The sequence below is a fragment of the Muntiacus reevesi genome, chromosome 15 (assembly GCF_963930625.1).
Source record: "Muntiacus reevesi chromosome 15, mMunRee1.1, whole genome shotgun sequence".
Lineage (NCBI taxonomy): Eukaryota > Metazoa > Chordata > Mammalia > Artiodactyla > Cervidae > Muntiacus > Muntiacus reevesi.
This window is the reverse complement of record NC_089263.1, coordinates 51,818,730-51,846,711: the sequence shown is the minus strand read 5'-3', so window position 1 is coordinate 51,846,711 and position 27,982 is coordinate 51,818,730. Positions and strand designations below refer to the sequence as shown.

At 42.2% G+C, this 27,982-nt stretch overlaps 2 protein-coding genes across 5 annotated transcripts; one reads left to right on the top strand and one right to left on the bottom strand.

The window, feature by feature from the left end:
- Positions 1-117: 117 nt before the first annotated feature.
- Positions 118-26,011, bottom strand: ADAL (adenosine deaminase like). Of its 4 annotated transcripts, XM_065905832.1 has the most exons (13): positions 25,835-25,994; positions 25,447-25,604; positions 18,361-18,584; positions 17,984-18,114; positions 17,433-17,493; positions 12,346-12,433; positions 10,388-10,469; positions 7,949-8,075; positions 6,822-6,902; positions 4,817-4,955; positions 3,153-3,253; positions 2,429-2,625; positions 118-254 (listed from the first exon to the last, which is right to left on the bottom strand). In XM_065905832.1, exons 3-12 carry the CDS (start codon positions 18,418-18,420, stop codon positions 2,440-2,442), a joined length of 1,056 nt encoding a protein of 351 aa, XP_065761904.1. In that variant the 5' UTR covers positions 18,421-18,584; positions 25,447-25,604; positions 25,835-25,994; the 3' UTR covers positions 118-254; positions 2,429-2,439. The 4 variants fall into 4 exon arrangements, with proteins under 4 accessions (XP_065761904.1, XP_065761901.1, XP_065761900.1 ...); XM_065905829.1 differs by lacking the exon at positions 118-254 and having other exon boundaries at positions 991-2,625; positions 25,870-26,011; XM_065905828.1 differs by lacking the exon at positions 118-254 and having other exon boundaries at positions 991-2,625; positions 25,848-25,956.
- Positions 25,812-27,982, top strand: LCMT2 (leucine carboxyl methyltransferase 2). Its single transcript, XM_065905826.1, has one exon. It carries the CDS (start codon positions 25,871-25,873, stop codon positions 27,923-27,925), a length of 2,055 nt encoding a protein of 684 aa, XP_065761898.1. The 5' UTR covers positions 25,812-25,870; the 3' UTR covers positions 27,926-27,982.

The window sequence follows — 27,982 nt, the reverse complement described above, 5'->3', positions numbered from 1 at the left end:
GAATGGGTGAGACATGGGAAACCGGGGAGCAAGGGAGCAGAGGGCAAAGGGCAGACTGCGGGGAGGTGAGACAAAGCTCAGGGTAGCACAGGATCTGAGGGGAGCACGATACGGGCTGCGCAGGGGGCAGAGAGGGACCTGCCGCAGCTGAAACGTGGAGCGCCAGGAATATCACAGACGGGCTTCCGCCCCCCAGAATACGAATACATCAGGTCCTGTGCTGCACTTACAGACGAGGCAACAGCTGACTGGCCCTGGGTAAGAAAGAGGAGCAGTTTTAGGGGACTAGCTCCTATGGGAGACAAAGGTCAGGAGCCAGTATCCTGAGAGAAGCCACTTCGACTGGCAGGTAAAAGGAGAGAACATGCGCAATGGCTAAGGTCTAAGATAAGCAGCGTGTCACAGTCACATTAATGAGCTCTCAGATAGAAATGAGATCTGGGAGAGAAATGGGGAAATAGGATATTCTAAAATCCATAGCTTACTGTGGCAGATGAATGATAAATTTGAGTTCTGGTGCTGGGGGAATTTCCTAAGTCTTAGGAATTAAGGAGAGGTGGTATCCCAGTTGCGTTGCCTCGACAGGGAGATAACAAGAAATACCACTGTAAAGCAGTGCCTCAGGATCTGAGATAGTTTAGGAAGTGTGCTGTAATGTTTTTAAAAAATGAAAGTACTGTGTTCAGTATGTCTGTGTATAGTCTTGTGGAAAAAGCACTGGTTGTGGTATCAACAGATATGAATTCTGGTTCCAGATGTTTTACATGTAAGTCAGCCTGCCTCCATTTCCCTCTGTGTAAAGCAGAACAATGTTTACACCTTAATTTGACTCTCAGGGATACCAAGTTAATAAAAATTATAAAGTGCCCAGTGGTTCTTCAGGTGTTTTTTTTTTTTTTTTAATGTATATATGCAAATTATGATTAAATCATTCCTGGTAAGAAAAGATAAATCTTTACTTGCTTTTTTTGGCTCCCTGTGTGGGGCTGCTATAAGTATGCCTGTCTAAATCTTTATGTTCTAGGCTGAAAAACAGAATGTGATAAAAGACAAATCAGAATGAAAATTCTTCTTTAGAATCTGTATCCATATCCTTTAGGACAATCCACTGGGACCCATCATAATTGGGCATGGAGCATGAGTCCATCTTGAAAGACCCAGGACCAGCCCTCCAATCTCCAGATGAAGAAACTGTGCAAAATGAATAAGACAAAGGCAAAATTCTTACCTGGGAAAACCCAATCTTATCTCTAACTCACAAACCATTGACTGCCATTCCTGAGGATGGAAGAAGCAAGAAATAATACATAGCCTTCTGACGCTCTAAGAAAGAGAAGCCAAGCCTGCTGCTGGGAGAGCAAGAGGATCTGTGCACCCCTCCCTTTAATTCCTGTCAGGCCCTGGGGACAGGCTGCTGGCATGTGCAGCAGAGGAAGCAAGAATGTCTTAGCAGGAGGTGGACAGTCGTGTCTGTTCTCATGAGTTGTTTTCCTAGTGCTATTCTTTTTTATTTTCCCCATGCTAATGCTTCTTCCCTTTATTGTTTATTCTCTATGGCCAATGCCATACAACTTAACACACACATATACATAGGTTCATATATATACAGATGTATATGTGCGTGTGTATACATAGATACATAGAGAACACTGCCATTTCTCTTTTACTGTAACCTGAGTATAGTGCTGTCCTGTCCGCTCTATAGAGAACTATTTTTATGGTGACAGGGTACGGAAGGGAAGATGAGATATGAGCACAAGAATGGATCAATTCTCTCACCATTATTCAACTCAAAATGTAAAATGTATCTTGACTCCAGAAGGATTAATCATGAGAAGGGCAAAGGCAGATCTCAGCAGCTGGCTTGATCTGTCACGAGGGTCACCCACCAGAGGTTAACCCTGGCTACTGGGCTTCACAAAAATCCATGGTATGCAGTGTAGCCTGGAGTCCACCGTTCTGGGGAATACTGAAGGGAGTCTGATTAAAGGAGGCACAACAAAACATAGAGCTGTCATCACAAGCCAGACAGACTAAAGGTTTTGGTAACAATCTATGTTCCCTTCTCTCCTCAATTTATTTAGACTAGCAATTCCAAAACTTTTCCTGATGAGAACCTACTTTGATTTTCTTGAAGTTTCACGATCTCTAGTGAAGAGGGACTGTTCAGGCAAAACCACTGCTAGAATGGGGAGCCCAGGGTGAGGCATCATTCAAGTCCTTCCTGAAAGCAGCATGGAGGTAAGCCATGCACGCCCTCAGGGCCTTCAGGCAGTTTAAGATGGACTCACTGAGCACCCCCCATTGGAAAGGTGCTGGTGTCGCAGTCCGCAGCACTTGGCTGCTATGGTTCCAAGGGAGGAGAGGCTTCCTGAGTGGGATGTGGCGGGAAGATCTGGGTTGTAATATATACTCAAAAGTAGTTCACCTCATTACAGCTTAAAAATGGGGCTTCAGATGACTCCACTTCTTCTTCAGGTCAGCCTTGGTGCTGTCAGAAGCAAAGATGTAGCTGATGGATTCGTAAGACAGATCCCACACCTGAGACTGGGTCAGATGAAATGTTTCAGCCGCCAGCTGGTACTCTTGAGAAAGGTGTGTAGCAAAAACACCCTTGTCATCAGTCTGTCAATGAAAGAAAGTTTCAAAATGAACGAGGAAATGACTTTAAAAAAAAAAACTCTCAACTTTTGTTGAGAGTATTTTCCTATTTACCATGCTTTTAAGAGTCTAAACAGGGGCCTACAAATGTATCCAGGCACATTTGTAACTGAAGAGTCTTGTTTATCCTTTTTAAGAACATAGACCACCAGAGTAGTGGCTCTCAACCATGGCTGCATGCGCAAAATCACCGAGGGAGCTTTTAAAATGCATCTGTGCCCAGGACTCAGCCCCAAACAATGAAAGCAATATCTCAAGGGGTGGGTGTTGGACATGGGTATTGTTGTCGTTCCCCCAGGTCCTGTCCAGGACCTTCCCCCTCCACACCACCACACACACAAACCACAGTCACGCCTTTGCAGCCTCTCACGCCCCCCTCCTCTCTCACTCCTCCACTTGGGCACCACCTCCCGGCGTGCAAGGCAGCCAGCTAGACAGTGAACGCCTGACCTACAGCAACTCTGGGACCAAAAGGGAGCAAAACAGCTTACACAGATCACGGCAGGATGGGCAATGCTGTACCAGAATCCAAAGTGATGTTGGTCGTAAGATGGAACTGTCTGACTTTTGACGTTCGAGGTCAAACAAAGTTCTAGAACGAGGGGGGAAAGGAAGAAGCTTCTAATTAAAAAACCTATTAGGAGACACATGAGAAATCTTTCCAAGCTATGCTAATTTTTAGTAGTTGACCTTTTCTTACATGTGAAAACTACCATGTGCTGTGGCTTATAGCAGCAGCTGTACCAGGCAGGGAATTAATGTCCCCTTCACGATCATGTGCTTTCCCCCTTTCTTTTATGAAAAAGGAGAGGAAAGAGTGTGATAAGCCAGTCACCATGACAAAGGAGGGACGCGTGAGAGGGGAGTAGACGGACTCTTCACACAGCTGCTGCACTTCTTCCACAGTGGAGGCTGGAGTAGAGGTTAGGAAACAGTAGCAATGCTTGAGGGTTGCATGTTACAAAACTCCAAGAGTAAAAATGGACCTTCTCCACGAAAAGAAAGAAAACGTCCCAACTCCTTCCATTCACTGCCTCCTGCAAAGAAATCTATCTTAAGAATGCCTTCTATGATTACAAAACTCCTGCCTTGAGACGCTGTGCCCGGCTCTTCAGCCGGAGTGAAATGCTTCGCTGAATTGACTGAGGGCATCTGTTCCTCTGATTGAGGCGGCTGCGACCCGGGGCCACTCAGTCCCAGGAATGGGGAACCCAACCTGCCCCTGCTGACTGCAGAGCCGGGACACCACTCCAAGTAAGATCACCAGGCAAGTGGTTTCCAAGATTCTTTACTCTGGTGGATGTTTAAAAATTTCTTTATTAAAAAAAAAAATCTCACCCATTATGAATTGCTGAAAAACTATAAATTAGTTAAAAAAGCACACCCACACAAGTGTTACTACAAACTGTTACATTTGTAAGTGTGGTGAATTCATCATTTAGTAAAAAGGTTTTCAGCCACCTGCTTCTTTCCCTCATCAGAAAGGCCTTCCCCAACCATCCAATCAAAAGTGGTTAGCCTATCACTACTCTACCAGCCTGTTTAATTTTCTGAAAAGAACTTATCACTGATATTTTCTTGTGCATTTGCTTACTGTCTCTCTTACCCATGCTAGAATATAAGTTCCTTGAGAAAGAAACATTGTCTGTTTTTTTTACTGCTCTATTCCCAGCAATTGGAATAGTGACTGGAAGGGAGTAGGCACTTCATAAATATTTGTTGCTAAATAAAAATAGCTCCTGGTATACACATGCAGACAAGTATGTGATGTTAACAGATATATAAAAATATACTTGGAATTTGCAGACGTCTTAATCTTTAAATATATGTTATACATTTTCATAACATAAGTAAACAGGTTAAAGTCATTCCAAAATGATAGATGACCCTTATTACTTCAATATAATACTGAGTTCCAGGAACTGGGGAATGCAACAGTGAACAAGACGGATGAGGGCCCTGGTCTCATGAAGCTTTTATACTCTAATGGGAGCTATTAATAAAATTTCCTGTTACTCAGATAAGGTTGAGAAAGCATCACTTCATTTCTAAATAATATCTATATATTTACAACAGTGCTTCTCTACATATGGGTGGCAAGCTGCAGGCGGGGGAGGAAGGGTTAGAGAGTTGCCTGGAGGACCTGAAGCCTTACCGAGCGGTATCTGGTGTTGCCTCACAAAGTCCACCAGATCCAGGGATCCTTCCTCGGAGGAGTTGAGAAATGTCCCATGCCCAATTCGGTCAGGAAACAGGTTCAGGAGGACTTGTGTTTCTGTTTTTTGGTTTGGAATCTCAAAGAAAAGAAGGGGAGACGAGGGCATCAATAACCTCTTTCAGTGGTTCTTAGAAGTACTTTTTTTTTTACAGCCAGGTACTCTGTCCCTCTGAGAAGGTATTGCAGACATTCTGGAAAGCTGAGTCACTTAACTTTCCAGCCTTCTTCTTTGCCTTTGATCTTCCTGTTCATTTCCCAATATTCTTCTGGATTCATTTCAATGATGATAATAACTAGAGAGCCAACAGTTATTGACTTTTCACATACATTCTGCTTTAAACCTCACAAGAATTATACAAAGTATTAAGACAAAGAAATCAAAACTCAAAAAGTAAGTGTTCAATAACAAAATCCCACAAGTCTATATGCATACGTGTGTTCTGTGTTGTGTACATGTCTTCACACATATTAAAAAAAGAACTGGAAAAACATAAAAACAAAACTATTAACAGGATCAACTCAGGAGCAGAACTGAAGGGGACCTTCCATTTTTTATTTATTTACTTCTACCTTACACTATCTCTCTATTCTTCGATTTTCTTCAGGTACATAAAACTTTTGTAGCTAAAAATATAAAGCATTTTAAAGAAAAGCTGTCCAAATATAAAGCATTTTAAAGAAAAGCTGTCCAAGCTCACAGAGCTAGCATAATGGTAGAGAGAAGGGTGAAACCTGGCTCTGTCTGACTCTGGGGCCTAGACTCCATCCACACACAGTGCATTCATGTTTCATCTGGACAAGGCTCCCTATGTGCATACCACAACCACCACGAAAATGTGCGTCTAGCTGTGCTCTTCAACTCTTAGATGGCCTAAAAGACAAATGACCATAACATGTCGAAATGAAACGTTTTCCATCCAGTGGATCAAATAAGAGAAGAGGAACTAAGGTAAGGGCAGGTTCTCATGCTGCGCACAAAGACCAGAGGTAACTGGCCTCAGGCTGCCTGTTCTGTCACCCTGACCGACGGCTTCAATCTGGCATCAGTTGGGTCAACTAGAGGGTGTCCTCTGTGTGAAACACAGATCCTAGACTTCAAGTTCTGCTACTAGATTACTGACTCTCTGCTTGTAGACATGAAAAACAGTACTGACAAGAAGCTCCAGTTTTTGCTTCAATCTTTATATCATGACCCCATCTAATACTCAAAATAATGTGTGCAGTAGGTAGGTAATATTTCCTGCATTCAAGAAACAATTAAATCCAAATTTATCAAGTTGTATACCTTAATTATGTACAGCTTTTTGTATGTTAATGAAAGAAAGCATTAAGTAGGTAGAAGGATTGAGGTAAGAAAGCAAATCTATCTATAAATGGAAAGGTGCAGGAGAGCCCTCGTTTGCCTCTCAGGGACGTGCTGACTACGGAAGTGACTGTCCTCCAGCTACTGTCCATGCATGATCTGCCCTGCGCTCTTGCTGTCAACTTGGGGGCCATAGGGCACCCGATCTCCCTCTGGGCCTTATAAAAGGATGATGAGCTGCTTTCTTTCTTGCCAGTATATATGATACATTCAGGTCCCTTCCCTGCAAGGACTTGTGAGGCAAACTCATGCTTTTCTCAGTGTCAGTTTGCTGATATCAAGACTGCTGACAAAAATTCATGCATTTTCTCGAACAAGCTGTCATCGAGCTGTTCTAAGGATACAACTGCAGTGTAAGTCAACCCAGGGACTATAACAACATAGAAATGGTAACTCCAGGGACTAAGGCAAGTTATGCCTTTATCATTATAATTTACATAAAGATATTTCTATTTTCTCTCTAAAAGTGTTTTTCCAAGACAGGTTTATCTTTAGCCATGTACAAGTGATTATTAATTTCCATTAGTGATTTTCCACTGTAATCTACCCTCTCCAGCCTAATTTTACAATATTATTTACCTCTGAAATATGCAGTGCCAACTTCAGACCAGATTTTTTAGCTTCTAAAAGAGGTTCCAAGAAGTCTTTTGCTTGTCCTGCCTTGAAGATAGAAGTTAAAATGAGGATATATGAATCTAGGCAAACTGAAGAACTGAGTACTCTGTCTCAATAAACAAAGGAATAATGGCAGGAAATAAAGTGGCAGATGGACTCATTTGTACATTTTGTTTATAGCAATATTAGGGAATTCAAAGCTGGCAAAGTTACTGTGCTTGCCCTCAAGAATCTCAAGTATCAGTGAACCTCAGGTGAATCAGCTAAGCTAGATATAACAGTCACCAAATTTTGTTTCTGGAAGGTTATCTAGGTATCTAGAGCTAAGGAGAACTCACCTGATTCAGGAACACGTATGATCGGCAAAGAAAGCTTCTATCAAATGGACGATGAAATAAGGCCAGAACAGCCCAGGTTTAGTCAAAGCTATAAGAACCATGTTCATAGGACTCTAATTCAATGATTTTCAACCAGGGTGATTCTGCCCTTCAAGGGACATTTGGTGACATCTACAAATATTTTTGGTTGTTACAACTAAGAAGGTGCTGGGATCTATTGGGAAGAGGTCAGGGATGCTGCTAAACATCCTACAATACACAGGACATTCTCCTACAACAAAAATTCTTTGGCCCAAGATGTCAGAGGTGCCACAGCTGAGACACCCTGCTTGAATATGACCTTCAAGAAGCTCTAGGCCAGTTTTTTTCAACTGGGGCTTCTGTGAGATAATTAAGCCCTACCCACAGTTAAGAATTAGTTAAGCATTAGACATGAACTGTAATAAATCAACTCTCTCTCCTATGTATGTAGAATGGTACTAGTTGGGTACCATTTTTAGAAAAATGAAGAAAATAATCATACTGTCATACAAATCTTTTTTTTCTTTTCCTTTTTTTAGAGGGCTTAACTCTTTCACAGAACCCTGGGGAGCAGTTACTGTGGACATTCCGGTCATCCAGGGCAGAATAGGGCTTCATACACACAGGGTGTCTGCTGAACCTCTGGAGAATGCAAGGTGCCCCAAGCTAATCCTTATCCCACAAACTGATTCTACCTTTTAGAAATAAACATATTTTGGAAAAATAACTTACTGCAGGGTCTCCACTGAGGTCAAGGCCAAGAACTGTATCCTCTGTAGAAAGGAAGAACTCTTCAGCAAGTTTAACGGCCTCTTTGGCTGCTGAAGGGCCACCTCTTCTGTCAATTGATATCAAATACCTTTAATGCAAGAAGAACACAGTTGAAATGAATGTTGATTGTGAAGATGAAAAAGACAACTCTGAGGATGGCCAGAGAGGTACAGCAAGCTACCTGCAATGTATCTTATTGGAGAAGTACAGCCTGACTGACTTGACATCTTACTTTGCCAGAGGGAGTGAAACATAAATTTCTCAACAGCACCAGATATCTAGTTACTGTTCAAACTTCTGATTATTTCCTGTTTTGGTTGTTGTTCATGCATTTGTTTTTTAGTCTGTTTGGTTCAGAATCCAACTAAGGTCCACACATCGTTTTGGTCAATGTCTCAAGTCTCTTGTAATCTATAGCCACTTCCTGCCCCCGTCTCCCACCCTCCACCTCATACCTCTCCCCAGCTTCTTTTCTTGAATTTATTTGTTGAGGAAACCAGATCATTTGTCCTGTAGAGTTTCCCACAGTCTGATTTTGCTGATTGAATCCCTATGTTGCTAACATGTTCTCCTGTCTCTTGTATTTCCTACGAATTGGAAACTGGATCCAGTCTAGAGGCTTAATCACATCAGATTCAATAGAGGCCAGAGGAATTAATAGGTGGTGGTTCCTTCACCAGAAGGCTTAGATCTCTTATTTCATTATGGGTTACAAGACTGGTAGTATTCTAACATGTATCCAATAGCTGATACAAATTCATTCTTCATATATTAGCTGGATTCCTACAAGGAATCTAATACCCAGAGAACCCATTAATATTGTGCAATATTCCTCCAGCATTTATTAGTTTATCTATTCACAAAATAAATCCCTCCAACATATATTTATTTACAAAATTTGAATCAACTATATATAAAATGCAATGTCTTTTTTTTCCCACTTAACAATCTCCCCTGCCACTAAATGTTAGAAAACAATACAAATCATATGAGTATAACATAATGTAACTGTCCTCTGATTGCCGGACATTTTAGGATGTTATATAGTTTTTGTTATAAATAACACTATCATGAAGAATCTTAACATTAATCAATCCATTTTCTTAGGATACATTTCTACAAAAGAATTCTGGATCAGAGAGAGAAATATAGTTTTCATACTTGAAACTTTTTTTTCCAAGACAAGTCATATGGAAATTACATTTATAGATCTTAATGCCCACTGCTCTTTAGAAAAGTTTTATTAATTACATATGTTCACCAGCAGTGTACAAGTTCATGAACACTGGTTACTACTTTTTTGGGGGAGGGGGATGCCTATTGAAATGGCATTGTAATTTTTAAAAAAATTATTTGATTAGTGGGACCTTCCTAGTGGTCTAGTGGTTAAGACTCCAAGCCCCCCGTGTAGAGGGCCCAGGTTTGATCCCTACTTAGGGAACTAGATCCTACATGCTGATAAAGACCTGGAGCAGCCAAAAAAAAAAAAAAAAAGAGTTAACATATATTAAAAAATAAACAAAATTGTTTGATTATTGAAGTTAAATAGTTTTCTATACACTTATTGGCCATTTCTATGTTTTGTCTTCTGAATTCTTGTCTTTTGCCTGTTTTGTTTTTTAATTAGGGTATCAGTTTAGTTAAGCTTAACTAAGAGATGTTATAGACAGATTTTATAGCCAGAAAGTCAGCTAGCTTTCTTTTTTTTTCTTCCTTCAAGGACTTACTGAGCCCTAATTATGTTCCAGCTCTAAGTATTGGTGAATCAAAAGACAAGGTCCCTGGCCTCACTTAATTTACACTCTAGTGGGTGAATGTGTATATATATAAATAAAACAAGAAAATTTCTGATTTTGTTAAGAAGAGTATCATAAAGGAAATAAATGGAGTAACTAGAAGATGTGGGGAGGCATGTTAGATAAGGTGGTCAAGGAAAGCCTCTCTGAAGAAGGGACAGCCACATGAGACCTGAGTAACAAGAGGCCAGCCATGCGAGGATATGGTAGAGTGTTCTAGGCAGAAGCAACAGGAAGTACAAAAGTGCTGACATGGGACGACAGTCTTGGCCTCTTTTGAGGAACAGGGGGAAGGTCAGTGCGTGGTGAGTGACCAGTGAACACATGCTGAAGTAAGAAAGGCAGCACGTGGGACCCTGCAGGGCCCAAGAAGAAGTCTGGATTTTTGTTGAAGAGCCATGGGAAGCCACATTTCACTACAGCAACAGGACTCAGAACTTTATTGCCATGGGGAAAAAAATTCATCACTGTATTCTCAACTTTAAACAACAAAGTTCTTGACTTTAACAGATTTATAAAGATCTGTTATACCCATGCTCAAAAGACTAAAATTGTCACATCCTAGTATTTTCAGTGGTGACCACTAAGGTACAATGTTTCTCACCTGACATCAATGTCTACGTTTTCTTCTTTGGACTGTTTTATACCTTCAAGTATAGATTCCACATAAGTCTTTTTAGTCATTCCTGGAAAGGACACAAATAAAACATTTGTAAAGAGATCATCAACAATTTCATCCTTCAACAATCGTATTCCCATATGAACAATTACATTTCGCTTTCTGTGTGGTAAGTGTATGGTTACAGATGAGTTATGGGTGTGTGTGCATGCTGTCTCAGCCATGTCAGACTCTCTGCGACCCCGTGGACTGTAGCCCGCCAGGCTCCTCTGTCCATGGGATTTTCCAGGCAAGAACACTGGAGTGGGTTGATTCCTCTTCTAGGGATCTTCCTGACCCAGGGGTCGAATCTGTGTCTCCTGCATATGCAGGCTTTAGTAAATGCCATTTGTACTTAATGAACTTCCTTGGCAGCGCAGACGGTAAAGAATCTGCCTGCAATGCAGGAGACCTGAGTTCGACCCTGGTTCAGGAGAAGGGGGCAACAGAGGATGAGATGGTTGGATGGCATCACTGACTCAACCAACGTGAGTTTGAGCAGACTTCTGGGAGTCAGTGAAAGACAGGGAAGTCTGGTGTGTTGTAGTCCACGGGGTCGCAAAGAGACACGACTGAGCAACTGAACAACAACAGATACACACACACACACACACACGCACACGCACACACAGTGATATGACTTGGTGGCTGAACAACAACAAAAATACAATTCTGAACAGATGAGATGCTACTAGGTGTATGTGTATCCTATTCATTCATTTAACACTGTATTCTGAGCATGTCTTCAGGTCATTAAAGTGTCTTTGCACATATTTTTAATGGTTACCAAATATTCCATTAAACTTTAACTATTCCCCTATTCTGCACATTTCAGTTAGCATTTCCCTTTGAATCTCCATTTGAAGAGTCAACTAGCATGAATAATCTATGTACTGCTTTTCTCCTTCCCTTTCACTATCCTCACCAGCGTAACTTGGAACTGATCCTAAAATTTATAAGTGTGAAATAAGAATCTTCTGTTCAGGGGGAGGGATAATTGGGAGATTGGGATTGACACATACACGTGACTATGTGTAAAGCAGATAACTAAAAAGGACCCACTGTATTGCACAGGGAGCTCTTCTCAATACTCTGTAATGACCTACATGGGAAAAGAATCTAAAAAAGAATGGATATGTATATGTATAACTGATTCACTTTGCTGTAGAGCAGACGCTAACATGACATTGTAAATCAACTATATTCTAATAAAAATGAAAAACAGAAGAATCTTCTGCTTATCTCATTTCAATACTTACTTTACTATATGTAGTTTAAAATTTCACCTCCTGAATGATGCTGGCTACACATTATCAGGGCACAAAATGCTAAGCAGGACCCAAGGACATCACAGAATACCTCCGAGGGCCCCAGGAAGCTTCTCGAGACCATATCCAGACCCACTCATCTCCATCCAGAGAGGTTTTACCACATCACAGCTTGCTCCTGGCCTAAGATATCATCAGTCCTCAAGAAGAGACTGAATAACTTCATTTCAGTGACTGTCATGAAACACGATTCTACATCCTCTTAGGGGCACTGTGTCACAGGCGCTTGATGCAGGGAACATGAACCAACGTCTATTTAAGAACACAGCTATAAGGAACAAGTGTTCCTTTTTTAAGAGTGAGAAGAGCAAACAAGAATAAACTAAATTTTTGCAGCCCTTTTAATTTCCCTTCAACAGATAATACCTAATCTGGTATTTTAACTTATGAATAACAGACTGAGTCATTAATAACATATGTCATTAATATACATCGGAAGATATGGACCTTTGACCCTACTTTTACAACAGTGTAATGGTAAATGCTGCATAGTCTCAACTTTGCAGGCATGTGCATGATCAAAGCCCAAGGAAAAAGATAGACATATATTGAGAAGTATCAATAGTTAGATTCTACCTGTAGCATTTTCTTCTCTGGGTGTGCTCCTTAGTTCCAGATACTTGACACCATCATCTGCAAATTCTTTAATGACATCTTTTGTCACCTGGTAATAAAAGCAATGCACACAATACTGATAACATTAGTGTAAGGGGCCCAATGAAAATGCCACGTGCTACAGCTTTATTTCACGCATTAAATGACTTGCAAGGAGTAACAAGAGTCTCCCACAAGGTAAAGCGACCTGCTTTTCACACCCCTAGTGGAAGCTGTGACAAAACTACCATGTTTCCAACAGCCTCCCTTACCCTCCTCATTCTCACGTCAAATCCAAATCTGCAAGACCCCTGCCACCTTTTGCTTCTCTTCTTCCCTTTTAACCATTTCTCTATTTCCTAGTGAACAGCAGACTGATAAAACAGAGAAATGAGGCAAAACTTAAACCAGTAAACCATCTCTGAGTGTATAGTACTGGAAAGTTACATATAGAAATAAGCAGCTAAAATGATTAGGCAGTACTGATGTACCATGTAATGTCATGGCTTCTCACAGAGGAAAACATAAGCAGAACACTGTATGACATAAATCACAGCAAGAAGCTCTATGACCCACCTCCTAGAGTAATGGAAATAAAAACAAAAATAAACACGTGGGACCTAATTAAACTGAAAAGCTTTTGCACACTAAAGGAAACTATAAACAAGGTGAAAAGACAACCCTCCTTATGGGAGAAAATAATAGCAAATGAAACAACTGACAAACGATTAATTCCCAAAATACACAAGCAGATCATACAACTCAATGTAAGAAAAACAAACAACCCAAACAAAAAGTGGGCAAAAGACCTAAACAGACATTTCTCCAACAAAGACAGACAGAGAGCTAATAAACAAACAAAAAGATGCTCAACATCACTCATTATTAGAGAGATGTAAATCAAAACTACAATGAGATACTACCTCAAACTGGTCAGAATGGCCATCATCAAAAAAATCTACAAACAATAAATGCTGGAGAGGGTGTGGAGAAAAAGGAACCTTCTTGTACTGCTGGTGGGAATGTAAACTGATACAGTCACTGTGGAAGATGGTATGGAGATTCCTTAAAAAACTAGGAAATAAAACCACCACATGACCCAGCAATCCCACTAGTAGGCATAAACCCTGAGGAAACCAAAACTGAAAAAGATACCCGTACCTCAATGTTCAATGCAGTACTATTTACAATAGCTAGGACATGGAAGCAACCTAGATGTCTGTCAACAGATGAATGGATAAAGAAGTTGTGGAACACATACACAATGGAACATTACTCAGACATAAAAAGGAACGCATCTGAGTCAGTTCTGATGAGGTGGATGAACCTAGAGCCTATTATACAGAATGAAGTAAGTCTGAAACTAAAACAAATATCACATATTTATGCATATATGTGGTATCCAGAAAGATGCTACTGATGAACCTATTTGCAGGCCAGCAATGGAGACACAGACATAAAGAACAAGATTCATGAACACGGGGTCGGGGAGTGGGGAGGAGGAGAGGGTGGGATGAATGGGGAGAATAGCATGGAGCCATAGAGTACCACACATAAAATAGATAGCCAATGGGAATTTGCTGTGTCACTCAGGGAACCCAAACCAGAGCTCTGTAACAAGCTAGAGGGGTGGGATGAGGTGGGAGGTGAGAGGGAAGCTCAAGAGGGAGGGGACATATGTATACCTGCGGCTGATTCACGTTGATGTACAACAGAAGCCAAAACAATATTGTAAAGCAATAATCCTTCAATTAAAAATACATTAAAAAAAATAAAGTTATGGCTTCAGGTTCTTATTCACGTTATTTAGGGATAAGTTGAAATTTTCAAGAATTTCTTTTGGCAGGGTTAAACTCTCCCCAAATGTACTTAGAAAGATTCTTTTAGGCAAAGAAAATGGGTGATAAAATTTGAGTTAAAAAACTATTCAATCTAATAGAAAATTCAACAACCCAAAAATTACTAAACGACCAAGATAAATGATATCTAAAGGCTGAAGGCATGTTTTCCTTCATTGCTATTACCTAAAATGTAAAAATCTAGGAGGAAAAAGAACCAGGTTAGAAATTCTGTGACAACCAGCCCTAGTTAGTCCTTACAGTTGGTATCCTACTCTTAACCTGCTTTGCCCACATGCACATGGGCACACAGATGCGGTGTCCAGGCAGAGGAACAAGGCTGGCTGACTGTACAGACAGTGCCTGACAGGTTGGCATCACCTTGGTGGATTCACTTCAATCCAAGGTCTGGGCCTCATCTTTTTTCTTCATACTAAAGCCAAAATGGAACTTATTACAACATGCATAGAACAGGTGGCTCAGATTCACCAGGAGGTCTGGAGAATCAGCCTTAGAGATCACACAGCTCAGGATGTTACAGGCATAGCCAATTTTGACTCCATGCGGGATCTGTTTCTTTGACTTTAACCTTTGCTTTCTGTTGCTTTTGTTATTATAAGCATACAAAATGGCCTGCCTCGGGGAACCCTGCCCACCTCTGCCTTAATGTCAAACCAAAATGCCTTTGTTCAGGACTTTGCCCACCTGTGGCTGGCTACAGGAAAGAAAAAATTAATATATCCTCTTCTGGAGGCTGGCCATTCTAGAAGATAGTTGTAAGATTAACAGCAGTTTTAACCTTAATCCCTCACCTCTCCCCACCTTTGTTCTATAAAAGAAACTGGCATCCAGACTCCAATAAGATGGTTATTTTGAGACATTAGTCTGCCATCTTCTCCATCTGCCAGCTTTCCCAATAAAGTCATATTCTTTACCTCAACCCCTCGTCTCTTGAATTTATTGGCCTGTTGTGTGGCAAGCAGAGAGAGCTTGGACACAGTAACAAGGACAACACAAAAGCATTCAAAATCACGTGACACCCTTGGACCAAGCAAGACACTACTGCTTCCTCCACCACTAGGCACGACCCTGCAGCCTCTGTACCACCATCAGAGGCACTAGACCACACTGTAGCGCTGGTGTTCCAGAAACCCCACGTTGCTGCCACTGCCATCACCACAGCACAGTGCTCATCTTTGCAAGTTGTGAGGAACTCAGATCTTATCTTCACTCCTTAACTAAGCGGATCCAGAAAGACCAACTCATCCTACCCCAGCTCACAGGAGACTAATGTAGAAGCCTGTCGATAATGTGTGGATTGACAACGAGGGTGAAGGGAAGGTGTGAAGTGATCATATCTACTATCCAGGGCATCCCTTTGCCTGGCAGTGAGGTACCTGTGAAACCTAGAGGAACAACAGAAGGTTGCTGGCAAGCACTGACTGGGAGCCGTGGAAGGAAGACTTTGCTAGGCCACAGTGAGACCCATGGAATCAACTCTAGTTCATATCCAAGAACACTTTTCTAGGGAGTGACTTCCCTTCCCATGTCAACCAGATTCAGTCCTTTCTGCTCCAGGCAGCAACCGGTACTGCAGTCAGCTCTTGGCTCTTTGGGCTTTGTTCTTTTGTTCTCCTATGCTCTGGACTGAGAACATCGACTCAAGTTCTGTCTTCAGATAGAGTACCTCACAGTTAAGTTTCCACTTACTCCAGGGATGTAAGACTGCACATCTCAAATAAGAAAGAACATGGACTCTGGAATCAGACAAAACAGTCAATTCTGCCACTTTAATCATGGTGAGTGACCTTGAACAAGTTATATTTAACCCCTTTAGGCCTCAGTTTTTTTCATCTGCAAAAAGGGAGCAATAAGAATGACCACTACAGGCAAGTCATTTTAAGCACAGAATCTAGCACATGTAATAGTTAATGCTGTTTCAGCCACATTTCAATCTTGTCTTTTTGAGATTACACTCAGTTACTCTGATGAGACTGTTAAGTGATCCTCGTACACTCAGTCCCATATCTATAAACAATTCCTTGACTTATTCCCACACAAGGTTCATTTATTAAAGCTTCTTACCAACTTTTAAAGAAAAGAAACAATGAGTGTGGCATATTATACCCATGGAACTCTCAGAATCTAAAATGTAATCAGTTTTGCTCTGTTCCACTTGACAACAGAGAATGAGACAAAGCCTCCAGTGGTGGACATTCCTGGCAGGGTTCAGCGGGACCTGCTGAGTGGCTGATAAGACAACAAATGCTCCCCAGGGTTCCTATAAACCCCTGTGCATGTCTCCAACACAGAGCTTACCTCTGTTGGATTTACCCTCCTCTGGGTCTGTCTCTGCAACCTGACTGTGGATTCCTGAGGGGCAGGGACCGTGTCGATCCTTCTGTCTCTCAGTCCTAGCAGAGTGCCTGGAACACTGGGGACACCCTTGTCAACTTCTGCTAAACTCTTAAGAGTTAACCTTCTTCCAAAAGGTGATTAATTTACTTAATAATTATCAAGAGAATCAGTTTCAGCCAAGGAGAAAAATTTTTTCTTGACCAGTCAAATGTCACCTCTCCAAAAACACATTATGTTATAATTCTTATTTTGCATTTCTTACTTTGTACTTTTTTCCTAAGAGTTAAGAACACTGATAGGATTCTGCTTCTCTCCAATTAGAAAGAGAACATTTAAAAATGCCATCCTAATCAGATCAATGATACAAATCTAATACAAAGCCAGTCATCCAGCTAAAGGAACACAGCGGAGTCCTCTAGCCCTTCATCTCCAGAGGCAAGGCACAGTTTCCTGAAGGATTAATAATTCAATCTCTAAGCACCTCTTGAACATCTTCATTCTCTATAATGTCCACCCAGAAAGTTCAAAGTATCCTGAGCAATTCAGGTAAAGCCTGTGGTCAGATATTTCATATGATATGATTATATAGAAAGTTTACACATATATGAAAAAAGGACAAGATTTTCTCCTCCACACTGTCCAATTTTCTACCTAACAGAAGATTTTGATCTTGGTTCTTTCCTCATATCATTTACAATTAATATAGTCTTTTGATATTAGCTGTTAGGCAAATGTCTTAACGTTTTTCAAAAGTTACCATAAAAAACGCAAAAAAAAAATTTTTCATCAGACTCTTGAGTCATGTGCAACAACAGAAGGGCATCAATTACTTACTAATTTTTAAACCAGTCTAAAAACTGCTTCATTTCTCACCATTAAAACATCTTCAGGGCTAGTAGTAAGTAGATGAATAATTTGAAATATCTGGAGGCATCTGCAATATGAAAAGTTTTGACATATTTTAGTCATCAAAAACTTCACTAAATTAATTGATTTTAAGCTAGTAGTAATTATATATTTATAAGGAACAATAGAATAGGTTTCTCAAAAATTACACTGATCTGGCTGGATCATCAAAGGACTGAAAATTAAATGTTACTTTTAAGTGGAAAACAAGTTTCCCTTCTTCACCCCCACAACCCCTATCTCAAGTGGAAGCAGGAAACAGGGAGAAATAAAAAATCAAGAAGTCTATATTTACAAATCTAAAGAATATTCCAACATAGTATAATTTCAAAAACAATACAAATCACTAAAATTTGTCAACAGTCTGACAGCTGGAAAAAACAGTTTGTCAAGTTATACTCTCCATACCAGATGGCTACCTTATTCCTTTAACTATAAAAATCTGAATCCTTACATACTATTTACAATCGCAAAATAGAGAAAGAAAGAAGGGCGTCCACACACTCCCTCAAACTCACTCTTCTAAAGTTCTTCTCTTTCCCTTGTCAATCATAGTCATCTGATTGTGGATTTTAAGATCTGGTTTCTTGGCTATTAACTTCTTTATGGTATTGGAACTGATGGATCCATTCAAGTGGGCATGAAGTTCCTAAAATAGGAGAATGCAACCAGTAAAAATCTTCTCAAGTTCACTAGAGTCACCGAATTGCAGCAGGTGTTTGATGTTGGTAGACTACACCAGGCAAATGGCCTAACAGATGCAACTATATAACTTGTAAAATATACAAAGTTTACAAATTCTACCTATGAAATTTATTTCTCTTTTTGTGAAAAGAAGCAACACAGAAGTCATCATACTTTGCAACACTCCAGAATTTCGTGGTTGAATTCTTACCACTTTAGGTAATTTTGAGTAAAAGGTTGTCTTCCATGGCTGTTCTTCTGCCTCCATCATGATTTAGCAGAATAGCAAGGTCTTTCCCCAGCCACTTATTCTTGACATGAATATTAAATGTAGTTCAGTCAGTAAGTTTGGTGGCCTTGAATTTCCTTCAGACTGCTTTACTTCCACCCGTTTTGATAAGATAAACAGTATCCTAGTTCTGGGCTCAGTTTCACCTATTTAAACAAATGTGGACATTTTTAGATGTTGACGCAAAAGCAAAGAAACAGGTTCTGCTAATTTATTCCTCTAATGACAGAAGCTCTCCGAAGCTATTAATAATTTAAGTGACCAACAACCTGAATTAGAAATAAGAAAAGTCCTCAAGCTGATAAGAGGGAGATTAAAATCTGAAATTTAGTAGGATGTACAGGATTAAGGATTACTCGCTCAGTTGCGTCCAACTCTTTGTGACCCCATGGACTGTACCCGCCAGGTTCCTCTGTCCACGGGATTCTCTAGGCAAGAATACTGGAGTGGGTTGCCACTTCCTTCTCCAGGGGATCTTCCCGACCAAGATGTATACCTTTACAAGTAGGGTATATACTTTTACCTATTAGCACTTTCTACAAAACTATGTCTAAAACTAGAAATTTATAAGACCTACTTTGGGGGGCGCGCGGGTTAAAAAAAAAAAAAAAGACCTACTTTGGGTTCAAAAGTTTACATTTTCGAACTGTTTAAAATATATAAAGAAAGGAAAACGGCAATGGAATCAGATGGACCTAGGTTAATCCTTGTACCAGTTCTGCCCTTTAGTAGCTGTGTGGCCCTAAGTCACTTTTAGCTCCAGGCTTCAGTGTCCTTAACTGTAAAAACAGGATTTAAAAAATGGGATAAAAATTCGATAAAAATGCAGAGTAGATAAATCTAGAGCCTGTTATACAGAGTGAAATAAGTCAGAAAAAGAAGAACATCATGTATTAATGCATATATACGGAATCCAGAAAAACAGTACTGATGAACCTATTTAAATTGAAGAAATGGAGACACAGATGTAGAGAAAGAACTTGTGGACACAGCTGGGGAAAGGAGAGGCTAGGAGAAATTGAGAATGTAGCACTGCCACATATACACTTCAGTTCAGTTCAGTTGCTCTGTCGTATCCAACTCTTCGAGACCCCATGGAGCATAGCACGCCAGGCCTCCCTGTCCATCACCAACTCCCAGTGTTTACTCAAACTCAACTCCATTGAGTCAGTGATGCCACTGAACCATCTCATCCTCTGTCGTCCCCTTCTCCTCCTGCCTTCAATCTTTCCCAGCATCAGGGTCTTTTCAAATGAGTCAGCTCTTCACATCAGGTGGCCAAAGATTTGGAGTTTCAGCTTCAACATCAGTCCTTTCAACGAACACTCGGGATATATACGCTATCATGTGTGAAATAGATAACCAGCAGGAAGCTGCTCCATAACACAGGGAGCCCAGCCTAGCGCTCTGAAACGACCTCAAGGGGCAGGATGGTGTGGGGGGGAGGGAGGCTCAAGAGGAAAGGAGATATATATACAATTATGACAGATTCACAGTGATGTAAGCCTGAGACCGCCACAACACTGTAAAGCAATTATCCTTCAAAAAAAAGAAAAAAAAGCAGAGTAGCTGCGAGGATTAATAAAGTAACTTAAATTCACCTCCTCTATCCTCCTGGATAACCCAGTGAGCATGTCTAAGTCAGCATTTTATCACACTGTATCTACATGACTGATTTGTCTTTCTCCCTCACCAGAACTATATAAACCTCCTAAAAACAGGGACTATGGCTTATACTACCTCCCCAGCACCTGAAGGGGATATGGTGAGTGCGTGCTTGCTCAGTCATGTCTGACTCTTTGCGACCCCATGTTCTGTAGCCCGCCAGGCTCCTCTGTTCATGGGACTTTTCAGGCAGGAATACTGAAGAAGTTTATCATTTCTTCCTTGAGGGGATCTTCCCGATCCAGGGATCAAACCTGTGTCTCCTGCATCTCCGGCATTGGCAGGCAGATTCTTTACCAGTGCACCACCTGGGAAGCTCCAGGGATAGAGTAGGATAATTAAATAGTTTAAAAATCACACTAGGGGATTATTAAAAACAGAAAGGGAATTTTAAGGGAGTTTGGGAGACTGTTGTAAGCTAAAGATCACTCAAGAAAAGAATCCAGTAACCTGGTAACAATCTACTTTACCTTGAAGGAAGACTAGGTGCATCCAAGTGCCAGACACACTCAAGCCAGAGATCCTGATAGTTAAAAACACAAGACCATGGATATGGGGTCTGAATCTTGTTGTACAAAGTCAGGGAGTTAATACTCCTTGAAGAGTAGCATTTCTGCACATAGCCAAGACAGAAATATAAGTGAAAGGAGAAACAAACTAGGTAAGAGGAGACATTATACATTAAACTGAAAAGTTCAGTTCAGTTCATTAAACAGAACTACCATATTTTAGTATATGTTACCACCCTTTTGCTAATACATATATGATTTAAATAGCACCATGACAGTCCTGGTTAAACCATAGAGAACCAAAGAAGGAACTAATGATGTTAAGTCTTGACATCTGCCCACGAATGAGGAAGAAGGTGATTCTGGGGCAGAGCCTTTTCATCCATCCATTTGCATTTCTCACAAGTGTCCTCTGCTAATACACTCATTCTTTGCCTGCCACTCTGCCTCTCACTGAAATCTTTCTGCAATGAGACAAAAGGACCTGAGCATCAGTAAATCCTAACACCAGGTAAGAGCAGTTTCAATTAAAAGACAGTGGGTTCGAGTCCTTCCTAAGTCAGAGGATCATGGGTTTAAGTCCCAGTCCATGGGTTTGAATTCCAATTTGTGTTTTGGCTGGGTACCACCAGAGAAAGAGTGCGGTTTCACATCTAGCAGAGTGCCCAGCACATTGTGGATGATAAATAAATCCTAACTTCCCTTTACCTCTGAAGGTCGATTATAAATTAAGACAAAATTTCAAGTGAAATGAAATTTTGTGATTCTTAAAAGTAGCCACCTTGATCCTTTGGGTTCTGATATTAATGGTGATCCTGATAAGAATAGCAGTTTCCATTCAGAGCTTACCAGTTAGGTAGCAAGTGCTTTTAAAAATATTATTTTTAATTCTTGCAGTAACGTTGCAAAATACATATTTTTACCACATTGAAAATCAATCAGTTGACACTGAGAAGGGTTAAATAAGCTACCAAGGTACTAAAATGGGCAATTAAGAAAACGGTTTATATAGGACTCGATGCTTCCCTGGTGGCTCAGACCGTAAAGAATGTGCCCGAAACACAGGAGAACCGTGTTCAATCCCTGAGTCAGGAAGATCCCCTGGAGGAAGAAATGACTACCCACTCCAAGATTCTTGCCTGGAGAATTCCATGGACAGAGGAGCCTGGTGGGCTACAGTCCACGGCTCCTCCAGAGTTGGACATGACTGAGTGACTAACATACACACAACACAGGACTCAACAGCCATAGAAATCCACAGTCATTAAGAGTTTATGCTTCTACAAACATAAAAATATGGTCAACATCACAAATTATTACAGAGATGCAAATCAAAACTACAATGACATATCACCTTGCACCAGTCAGAATGGCCATAATTTAAAAAATTTACAAACAACAAATATTGGATAGTGTGTGAAGAAAAGAGAACCCTTTCGCACTGCTGGTCAGAATGTAAATTGATACAGACCCTGTGGAAAACAGTATGTTCCTTGAAAAATCAAAAACAGAACCACCATATGATCCAGCAATTCCACTACTGGGCATATACCCTGAGAAAATCACAGTGTAGACTTTCCTGGTGGTCCAGTGGTTCAGAATCCATTTGTCCCAATATTTTATCAAATTAGAGCAGAGCCAGAATCAGGTGGTCTCTTCCCAGAGAATTTTTTTTCCTCCCCATCCTCTGTCCCTGCCCCCGAAAGGGAACTCAGAATAATAAATACACTTGCTATTATTTATTAAGCACTCAGTATGAGCCAGATGTTCTGCTAAATGTCTTAGTTGGCAGTTGTACTTAATTCTCATAAAATCTATGAGGTATTACTGTCCCATTTTACAGAAAAATATACAGATTTTTAAAAAATAACCTGAGGGGGAAAAAACAACTGGAGGGAATTCTCTGGTGGTTCAGTAGCTAGGACTCTGTGCTTTCACTGCGAGGACATGGGTTCAATCCCTGGTCAGGGAACTAAGATTCCAGGAGACACCTGTGGTGCGGTTGAAACACACACACACACGCACACACCAGAAAACTGTAAGGTACCCAATTCACAAATTTTGCTCCATTCTTTCTTCTTGAATCACTTTTCTTGATATGTTTTTTACCAAAAATATAGTATTTCTAATATATCATGTACATCTGATTAACTTGTCATATAAAACTTTATTTCTACAGTGCTATATATTTTGTCCAAAGTCCAACATCCCTCTTCTTTTCTCTCTGACTCTCAATCAACCCTGAGACACTTCACTTAATCCCTTCATTTTAGAAATGAACATTTCAAAGCCCAGCAAACTCAGGGGAGTCCTTCTCCCATTTCCTTCAGGGTCAATTTTAAACTCAAGAGCTCTGCTAGACCCAGCTGCCTCACACTCAACTTTACAACTCAGTCACTAGCTTTATAGAGACAACAAAAGCCTTTAGGCATGAATTTCCTGTATTTCTCTCTGCCCTCCCTCACACCTAATCTTATCTGTATTTATACCCCTTCTTCCTTCATGAGTCAGAGAAAGAGGATTCAGTCTCCTGTTCCCAAGACTAATCTATGCCCAACATTCCATTCCTTTTTGTCTGTTCCAAGTCATTACTCCACTAGTTAATCCTCTCACTTTTCCGCAAGTCAACCTCTCTCCACTTGCTAATTTCTCCTAGGGAACCAATATGCAAATACATTACTAGCTTCCACCTTAAAAACTTTCTGTTATCCCCCATTCTTCTTTACTGACCTGTCTATTCTTTCCCTCTGAGCTACATTCGTTGAGCTGCCTCCATTTACTTATCTCCCATTCACGGAAACATGGATTCTGCCCTTACTGTTTCACAGAAGTTGCTCTCCCTAAAGTCACTAAGTCTCGCATGCTAGTAAAGCAATGCTCAAAATTCTCCAAACCAGGCTTCAACAATACATGAACCTAGAACTTCCAGATGTTCAAGCTGGATTTAGAAAAGGCAGAGGAACCAGAGACCAAATCGCCAACATCCACTGGATCATTGAAAAAGCAAGAGAGTTCCAGAAAAACAACTATTTCTGCTTTATTGACTATGCCAAAGCCTTTGACTGTGTGGATCACAATAAACTGTGAAAAATTCTGAAAGAGATGGGAATATCAGACCACCCGACCTGCCTCCTGAGAAATATGTATGCAGGTCAGGAAGCAACAGTTAGAACTGGACGTGGAACAACAGACTAGTTCCATATAGGAAAAGGAGTATGTCAAGACTGTATATTGTCACCCTGCTTATTTAACTTATATGCAAAGTACATCATGAAAAACGCTGGGCTGGATGAAGCACAAGCTGGAATCAAGATTGCTGGGAGAAATATCAATAACCTCAGATATGCAGATGACACCACCCTGAAGGCAGAAAGTGAAGAACTAAAGAGCCGCTTGATGGAAGTGAAAGAGGAGAGTGAAAAAGTTGGCTTAAAGCTCAACATTCAGAAAACAAAGATCACGGCCTCTGGTCCCATCACTTCATGGCAAATAGATGGAGAAACAGTGGAAACAGTGGCAGACTATTTTTTTGGGCTCCAAAATCACTGCAGATGGTGACTGCAGCCATGAAATTAAAAGACACTTACTCCTTGGGAGAAAAGTTATGACCAACCTAGACAGCATATTAAAAAGCAGAGATGTTACTTTGCCAACAAAGGTCCGTCTAGTCAAAGCTATGGTTTTTCCAGTAGTCATGTATGGATATGAAAGTTGGACTATAAAGAAAGCTGAGCGCCAAAGAATTGATGTTTTTGAACTGTGGTGTTGGAGAAGACTCTTGAGAGTCCCTTGGACTGCAAGGAGAGCCAACCAGTCCATCTTAAAAGAGATCAGTCCTGAATATTCATTGGAAGGACTGATGTTGAAGCTGAAACTCCAATACTTTGGCCACTTGATGCGAAGGGCTGACTCATTTGAAAAGATCCTGATGCTGGGAAAGATTGAAGGCAGGAGGAGGAGGGGACGACAGAAGATGAGATGGTTGGATGGCATCACTGACTCAATGGACATGAGTTTGAGTAAACTCCGGGAGTTGGTGATGGACAGGGAGGACTGGCATGCTGCAGTCCATGGGGTCGCAAAGAGTCAGACACGACTGAGCGACTGAACTAAACGGAAAGTCACTAAGAGCTCTTAAATACCAAATCTAAATGACACAGTTCCAGTATCCGAATCAGCTGGACTCCAAAACTCATGCCCTTCACTATTATGCTATACTGCTTCAAGGTAACCATACTTAAGAGACACCCTGATTTCCTTCTCCTTCTAGGCTCCCACAGTCACCAAATCCCAATTAACAAGTTACAAATCCCCCAAGTATCTTTGCAAGTGATTTCCTACTGGTGATGACTCCCAAACACTCAAACTTGAAACTTGATTATTTTAAACTGCTAAGACTCAGAAAGAATAATCACTTCTCTTCTGTGATTCCCTCTTCCACAGACATATTCAATTCTATCCAAGAAGACAGAACTTTGAACGCTGAGGGGAGTATCACTTTACAGCTGAGAAACAAAGGTTGAGTGGTGTATTTACTGTAAGCTTAGCACAGAGCCTGGGATACAAGGGAATCGACAGTATACATTTGTGGGGAAACACTGATTGGGTGAATCACAACTTCTGTAAAGGTTTCTTCATTTTGTACCTGGCCTCACTAACTTGTTTTCAGACGTAAATGGGATCTCTTCGTATTCGTAGTTAGCATCCAAGGAAAGATCGTTTCTTCTCCCTGCCCCCTAAAATTCGTGGTCCTAACCCTGTTTGTCGCTACCAGACACTCAATGCAGGCGCTGCAGTCCAACGAGTTCTGGGTTGTCAGTCCCCACAGGCTCACCTCTGAAAGCTTTTTGTCAACAGTTGAGTCAGCTTATGAAAACTTAAGAAATATTTTCGTTTCAGCCAGGAAGGCTTGTAGAAAAGTGACAATCCGCGCTTCCCCGACACAGTCAACGTGTCCACAAAAAGACGCAGCCGTCAGTCTTCCCGCGAAATCTTGGTCATAGAAAATCAAAGAAACGTCAATCACAGCCGACTGTCAGCGCCAGCTGCAGCCTACTCAATCCCGATTGGCGAGGCGCGCCCTTCCGGAAGTGACGCCCGCCTATCCGAGGAAGAGATGAAACTGGGCGTTGTTTCCCGCCCCCCCCCCCGCCCCGCCCAGTACCGAGTCCGCGAGCTGTACTCGCGGGTACAGGGTACTACCGGACCAAAGGGCAGCTCACCACCCCGACGGACCGCAGCTCCTGACTCCCCTGACCATGGGCTCGCGCAGCCGTGAACGTCGGGCTGAGGCAGTGCAGAGCACCAACGACAGCAGCGCGCTCAGCAAGAGCTCCCTGGCCGCGCGCGGGTACGTGCACGATGCCTTTGCTGCCTTGTTGGTTCCGGGGACGGCGCGCCGCGCGCCGCTCATCCACCGCGGTTACTACGTCCGCGCACGCGCCGTGCGGCACTGCGTGCGCGCCTTCGTAGAGCGGACGTGCGCGGCCCCCGGCAGCCCTCGCGCGCAGATTCTGTCGCTGGGCGCCGGCTCAGACTCACTGTATTTTCGCCTGAAAACTACCGGCCGCCTGGCAGAAGCTGCTGTCTGGGAGGTGGACTTTCCGGACGTGGCCGAGCGCAAAGCGCAGAGGATTCGAGATACGCCGGATCTGTGCGCGTTAACCGGGCCTTTCCAGCGCGGAGACCCCGGGTCCAATCTGTGCTTTGAGAGCTCAGACTACCGCATCCTGGGCCTGGACCTGCGGCAGCTGCAGCGGCTGGACCAGGCCCTTGCCGCCGCCGGTCTTGACGCGGCCGCCCCTACCCTGCTCCTGGCTGAGGCCGTGCTCACCTACCTCGAGCCGGATGATGCCGCGGCCCTCATCGCCTGGGCCGCCCAGCGGTTTTCTAATGCCATTTTCGTCGTCTATGAGCAGATGAGACCGCAGGACGCCTTTGGCGAGTTCATGCAGCAACATTTTCGGCACCTAAATTCTCCCCTTAATGGCCTTGACCGCTTTCCCGACGCGGAGGCCCAGCAGAAGCGTTTCCTTCAGGCCGGCTGGACTGCCTGTCGCGCCATGGACCTGAATGAATTCTATCGCTGCTTTCTCCCCGCAGAAGAACGCCGACGCGTGGAAAATCTTGAACCTTTTGACGAGTTTGAGGAGTGGCATCTGAAGTGTGCCCACTATTTCATTCTAGCCGCTTCTCGGGGAGACAGCCTCTCCCAGACTCTGGTGTTTCCACCTTCAGAGATGTTTCCTCGGATAGATCCGGCTTCCCCTTCAGGAGTCTTCCCTGCCAGTGTAGTCACTGGGGACACGCAGGGCCCGGGCCTTAGGAGATATGGCCACGCCTCTGTCCTTTTGAGCCCAGGCGTTATTCTCAGTGCAGGAGGATTTGGAGAGCAGGAGGGGCGACATTGCCGAGTGAGCAAGTTTCATATGCTCTTAAGATACAGTGACTTTGAATGGAAAGGCAACCAGATAGGCAGCTGGGGAACTGGAGCTCAGTGGGATGGACGCCTTTATCACACCATGACAAGACTTTCAGATACTCAGGTTCTGGTTCTAGGAGGGAGACTGTCCCCAGTAACTCCAGCCTTGGGGATACTCCAACTTTCTTGTGTGAAAGAGGATAATAGCAGTGAGGACCCAAATGTAACAGTCACGAAGTTCAGTCCAGAAGATTCCACCTTGTCACGTTGGCGCCATTCAACAACAGAAGTGTCCTGTGAGAATCAGAAATATTTGTTTGTGTATGGGGGCCGCAGTGTGGCAGAACCTGTACTAAGTGACTGGCATTTCCTCCACGTGGGAACAATGACTTGGGTTAGCATCCCAGTGGAAGGAGAAGGACCTGAAGGTCGGCATTCCCACAGTGCCTGCAGCTGGCAAGGGGGAGCCCTCATTGCTGGAGGTCTGGGTGCTTCTGAGGAGCCACTGAGCTCTGTATTCTTTCTGAAACCAATCACTTGTGGATTCCTCTGGGAATCCATAGCCATCCAGCCTCCCATTACCCCAAGGTACTCCCACACAGCTCATGTAGTCAATGGGAAGCTTTTGCTGGTTGGAGGGGTCTGGATTCATTCCTCCGCAGTTCCTGGAGTGACTGTTATTGATTTGTCTACAGGATTGAGCTTTGAGTATCAGATTGACACAACATGTGTGCCATGGCCATTAATGCTACACAATCATACCAGCATCCTCTTTCCTGAAGAGCAACAGCTCCTGCTCCTTGGAGGTGGTGGGAACTGCTTTTCCTTTGGCACCTACTTCAACCCCCATACAGTGACATTAGACCTTTCTTCTTTAAGTGCTAGACAGTAAAGACTGGCACTTAAAGACTGGACTTCCTTTATATTCAGGACCCACTAAAGTGGACAA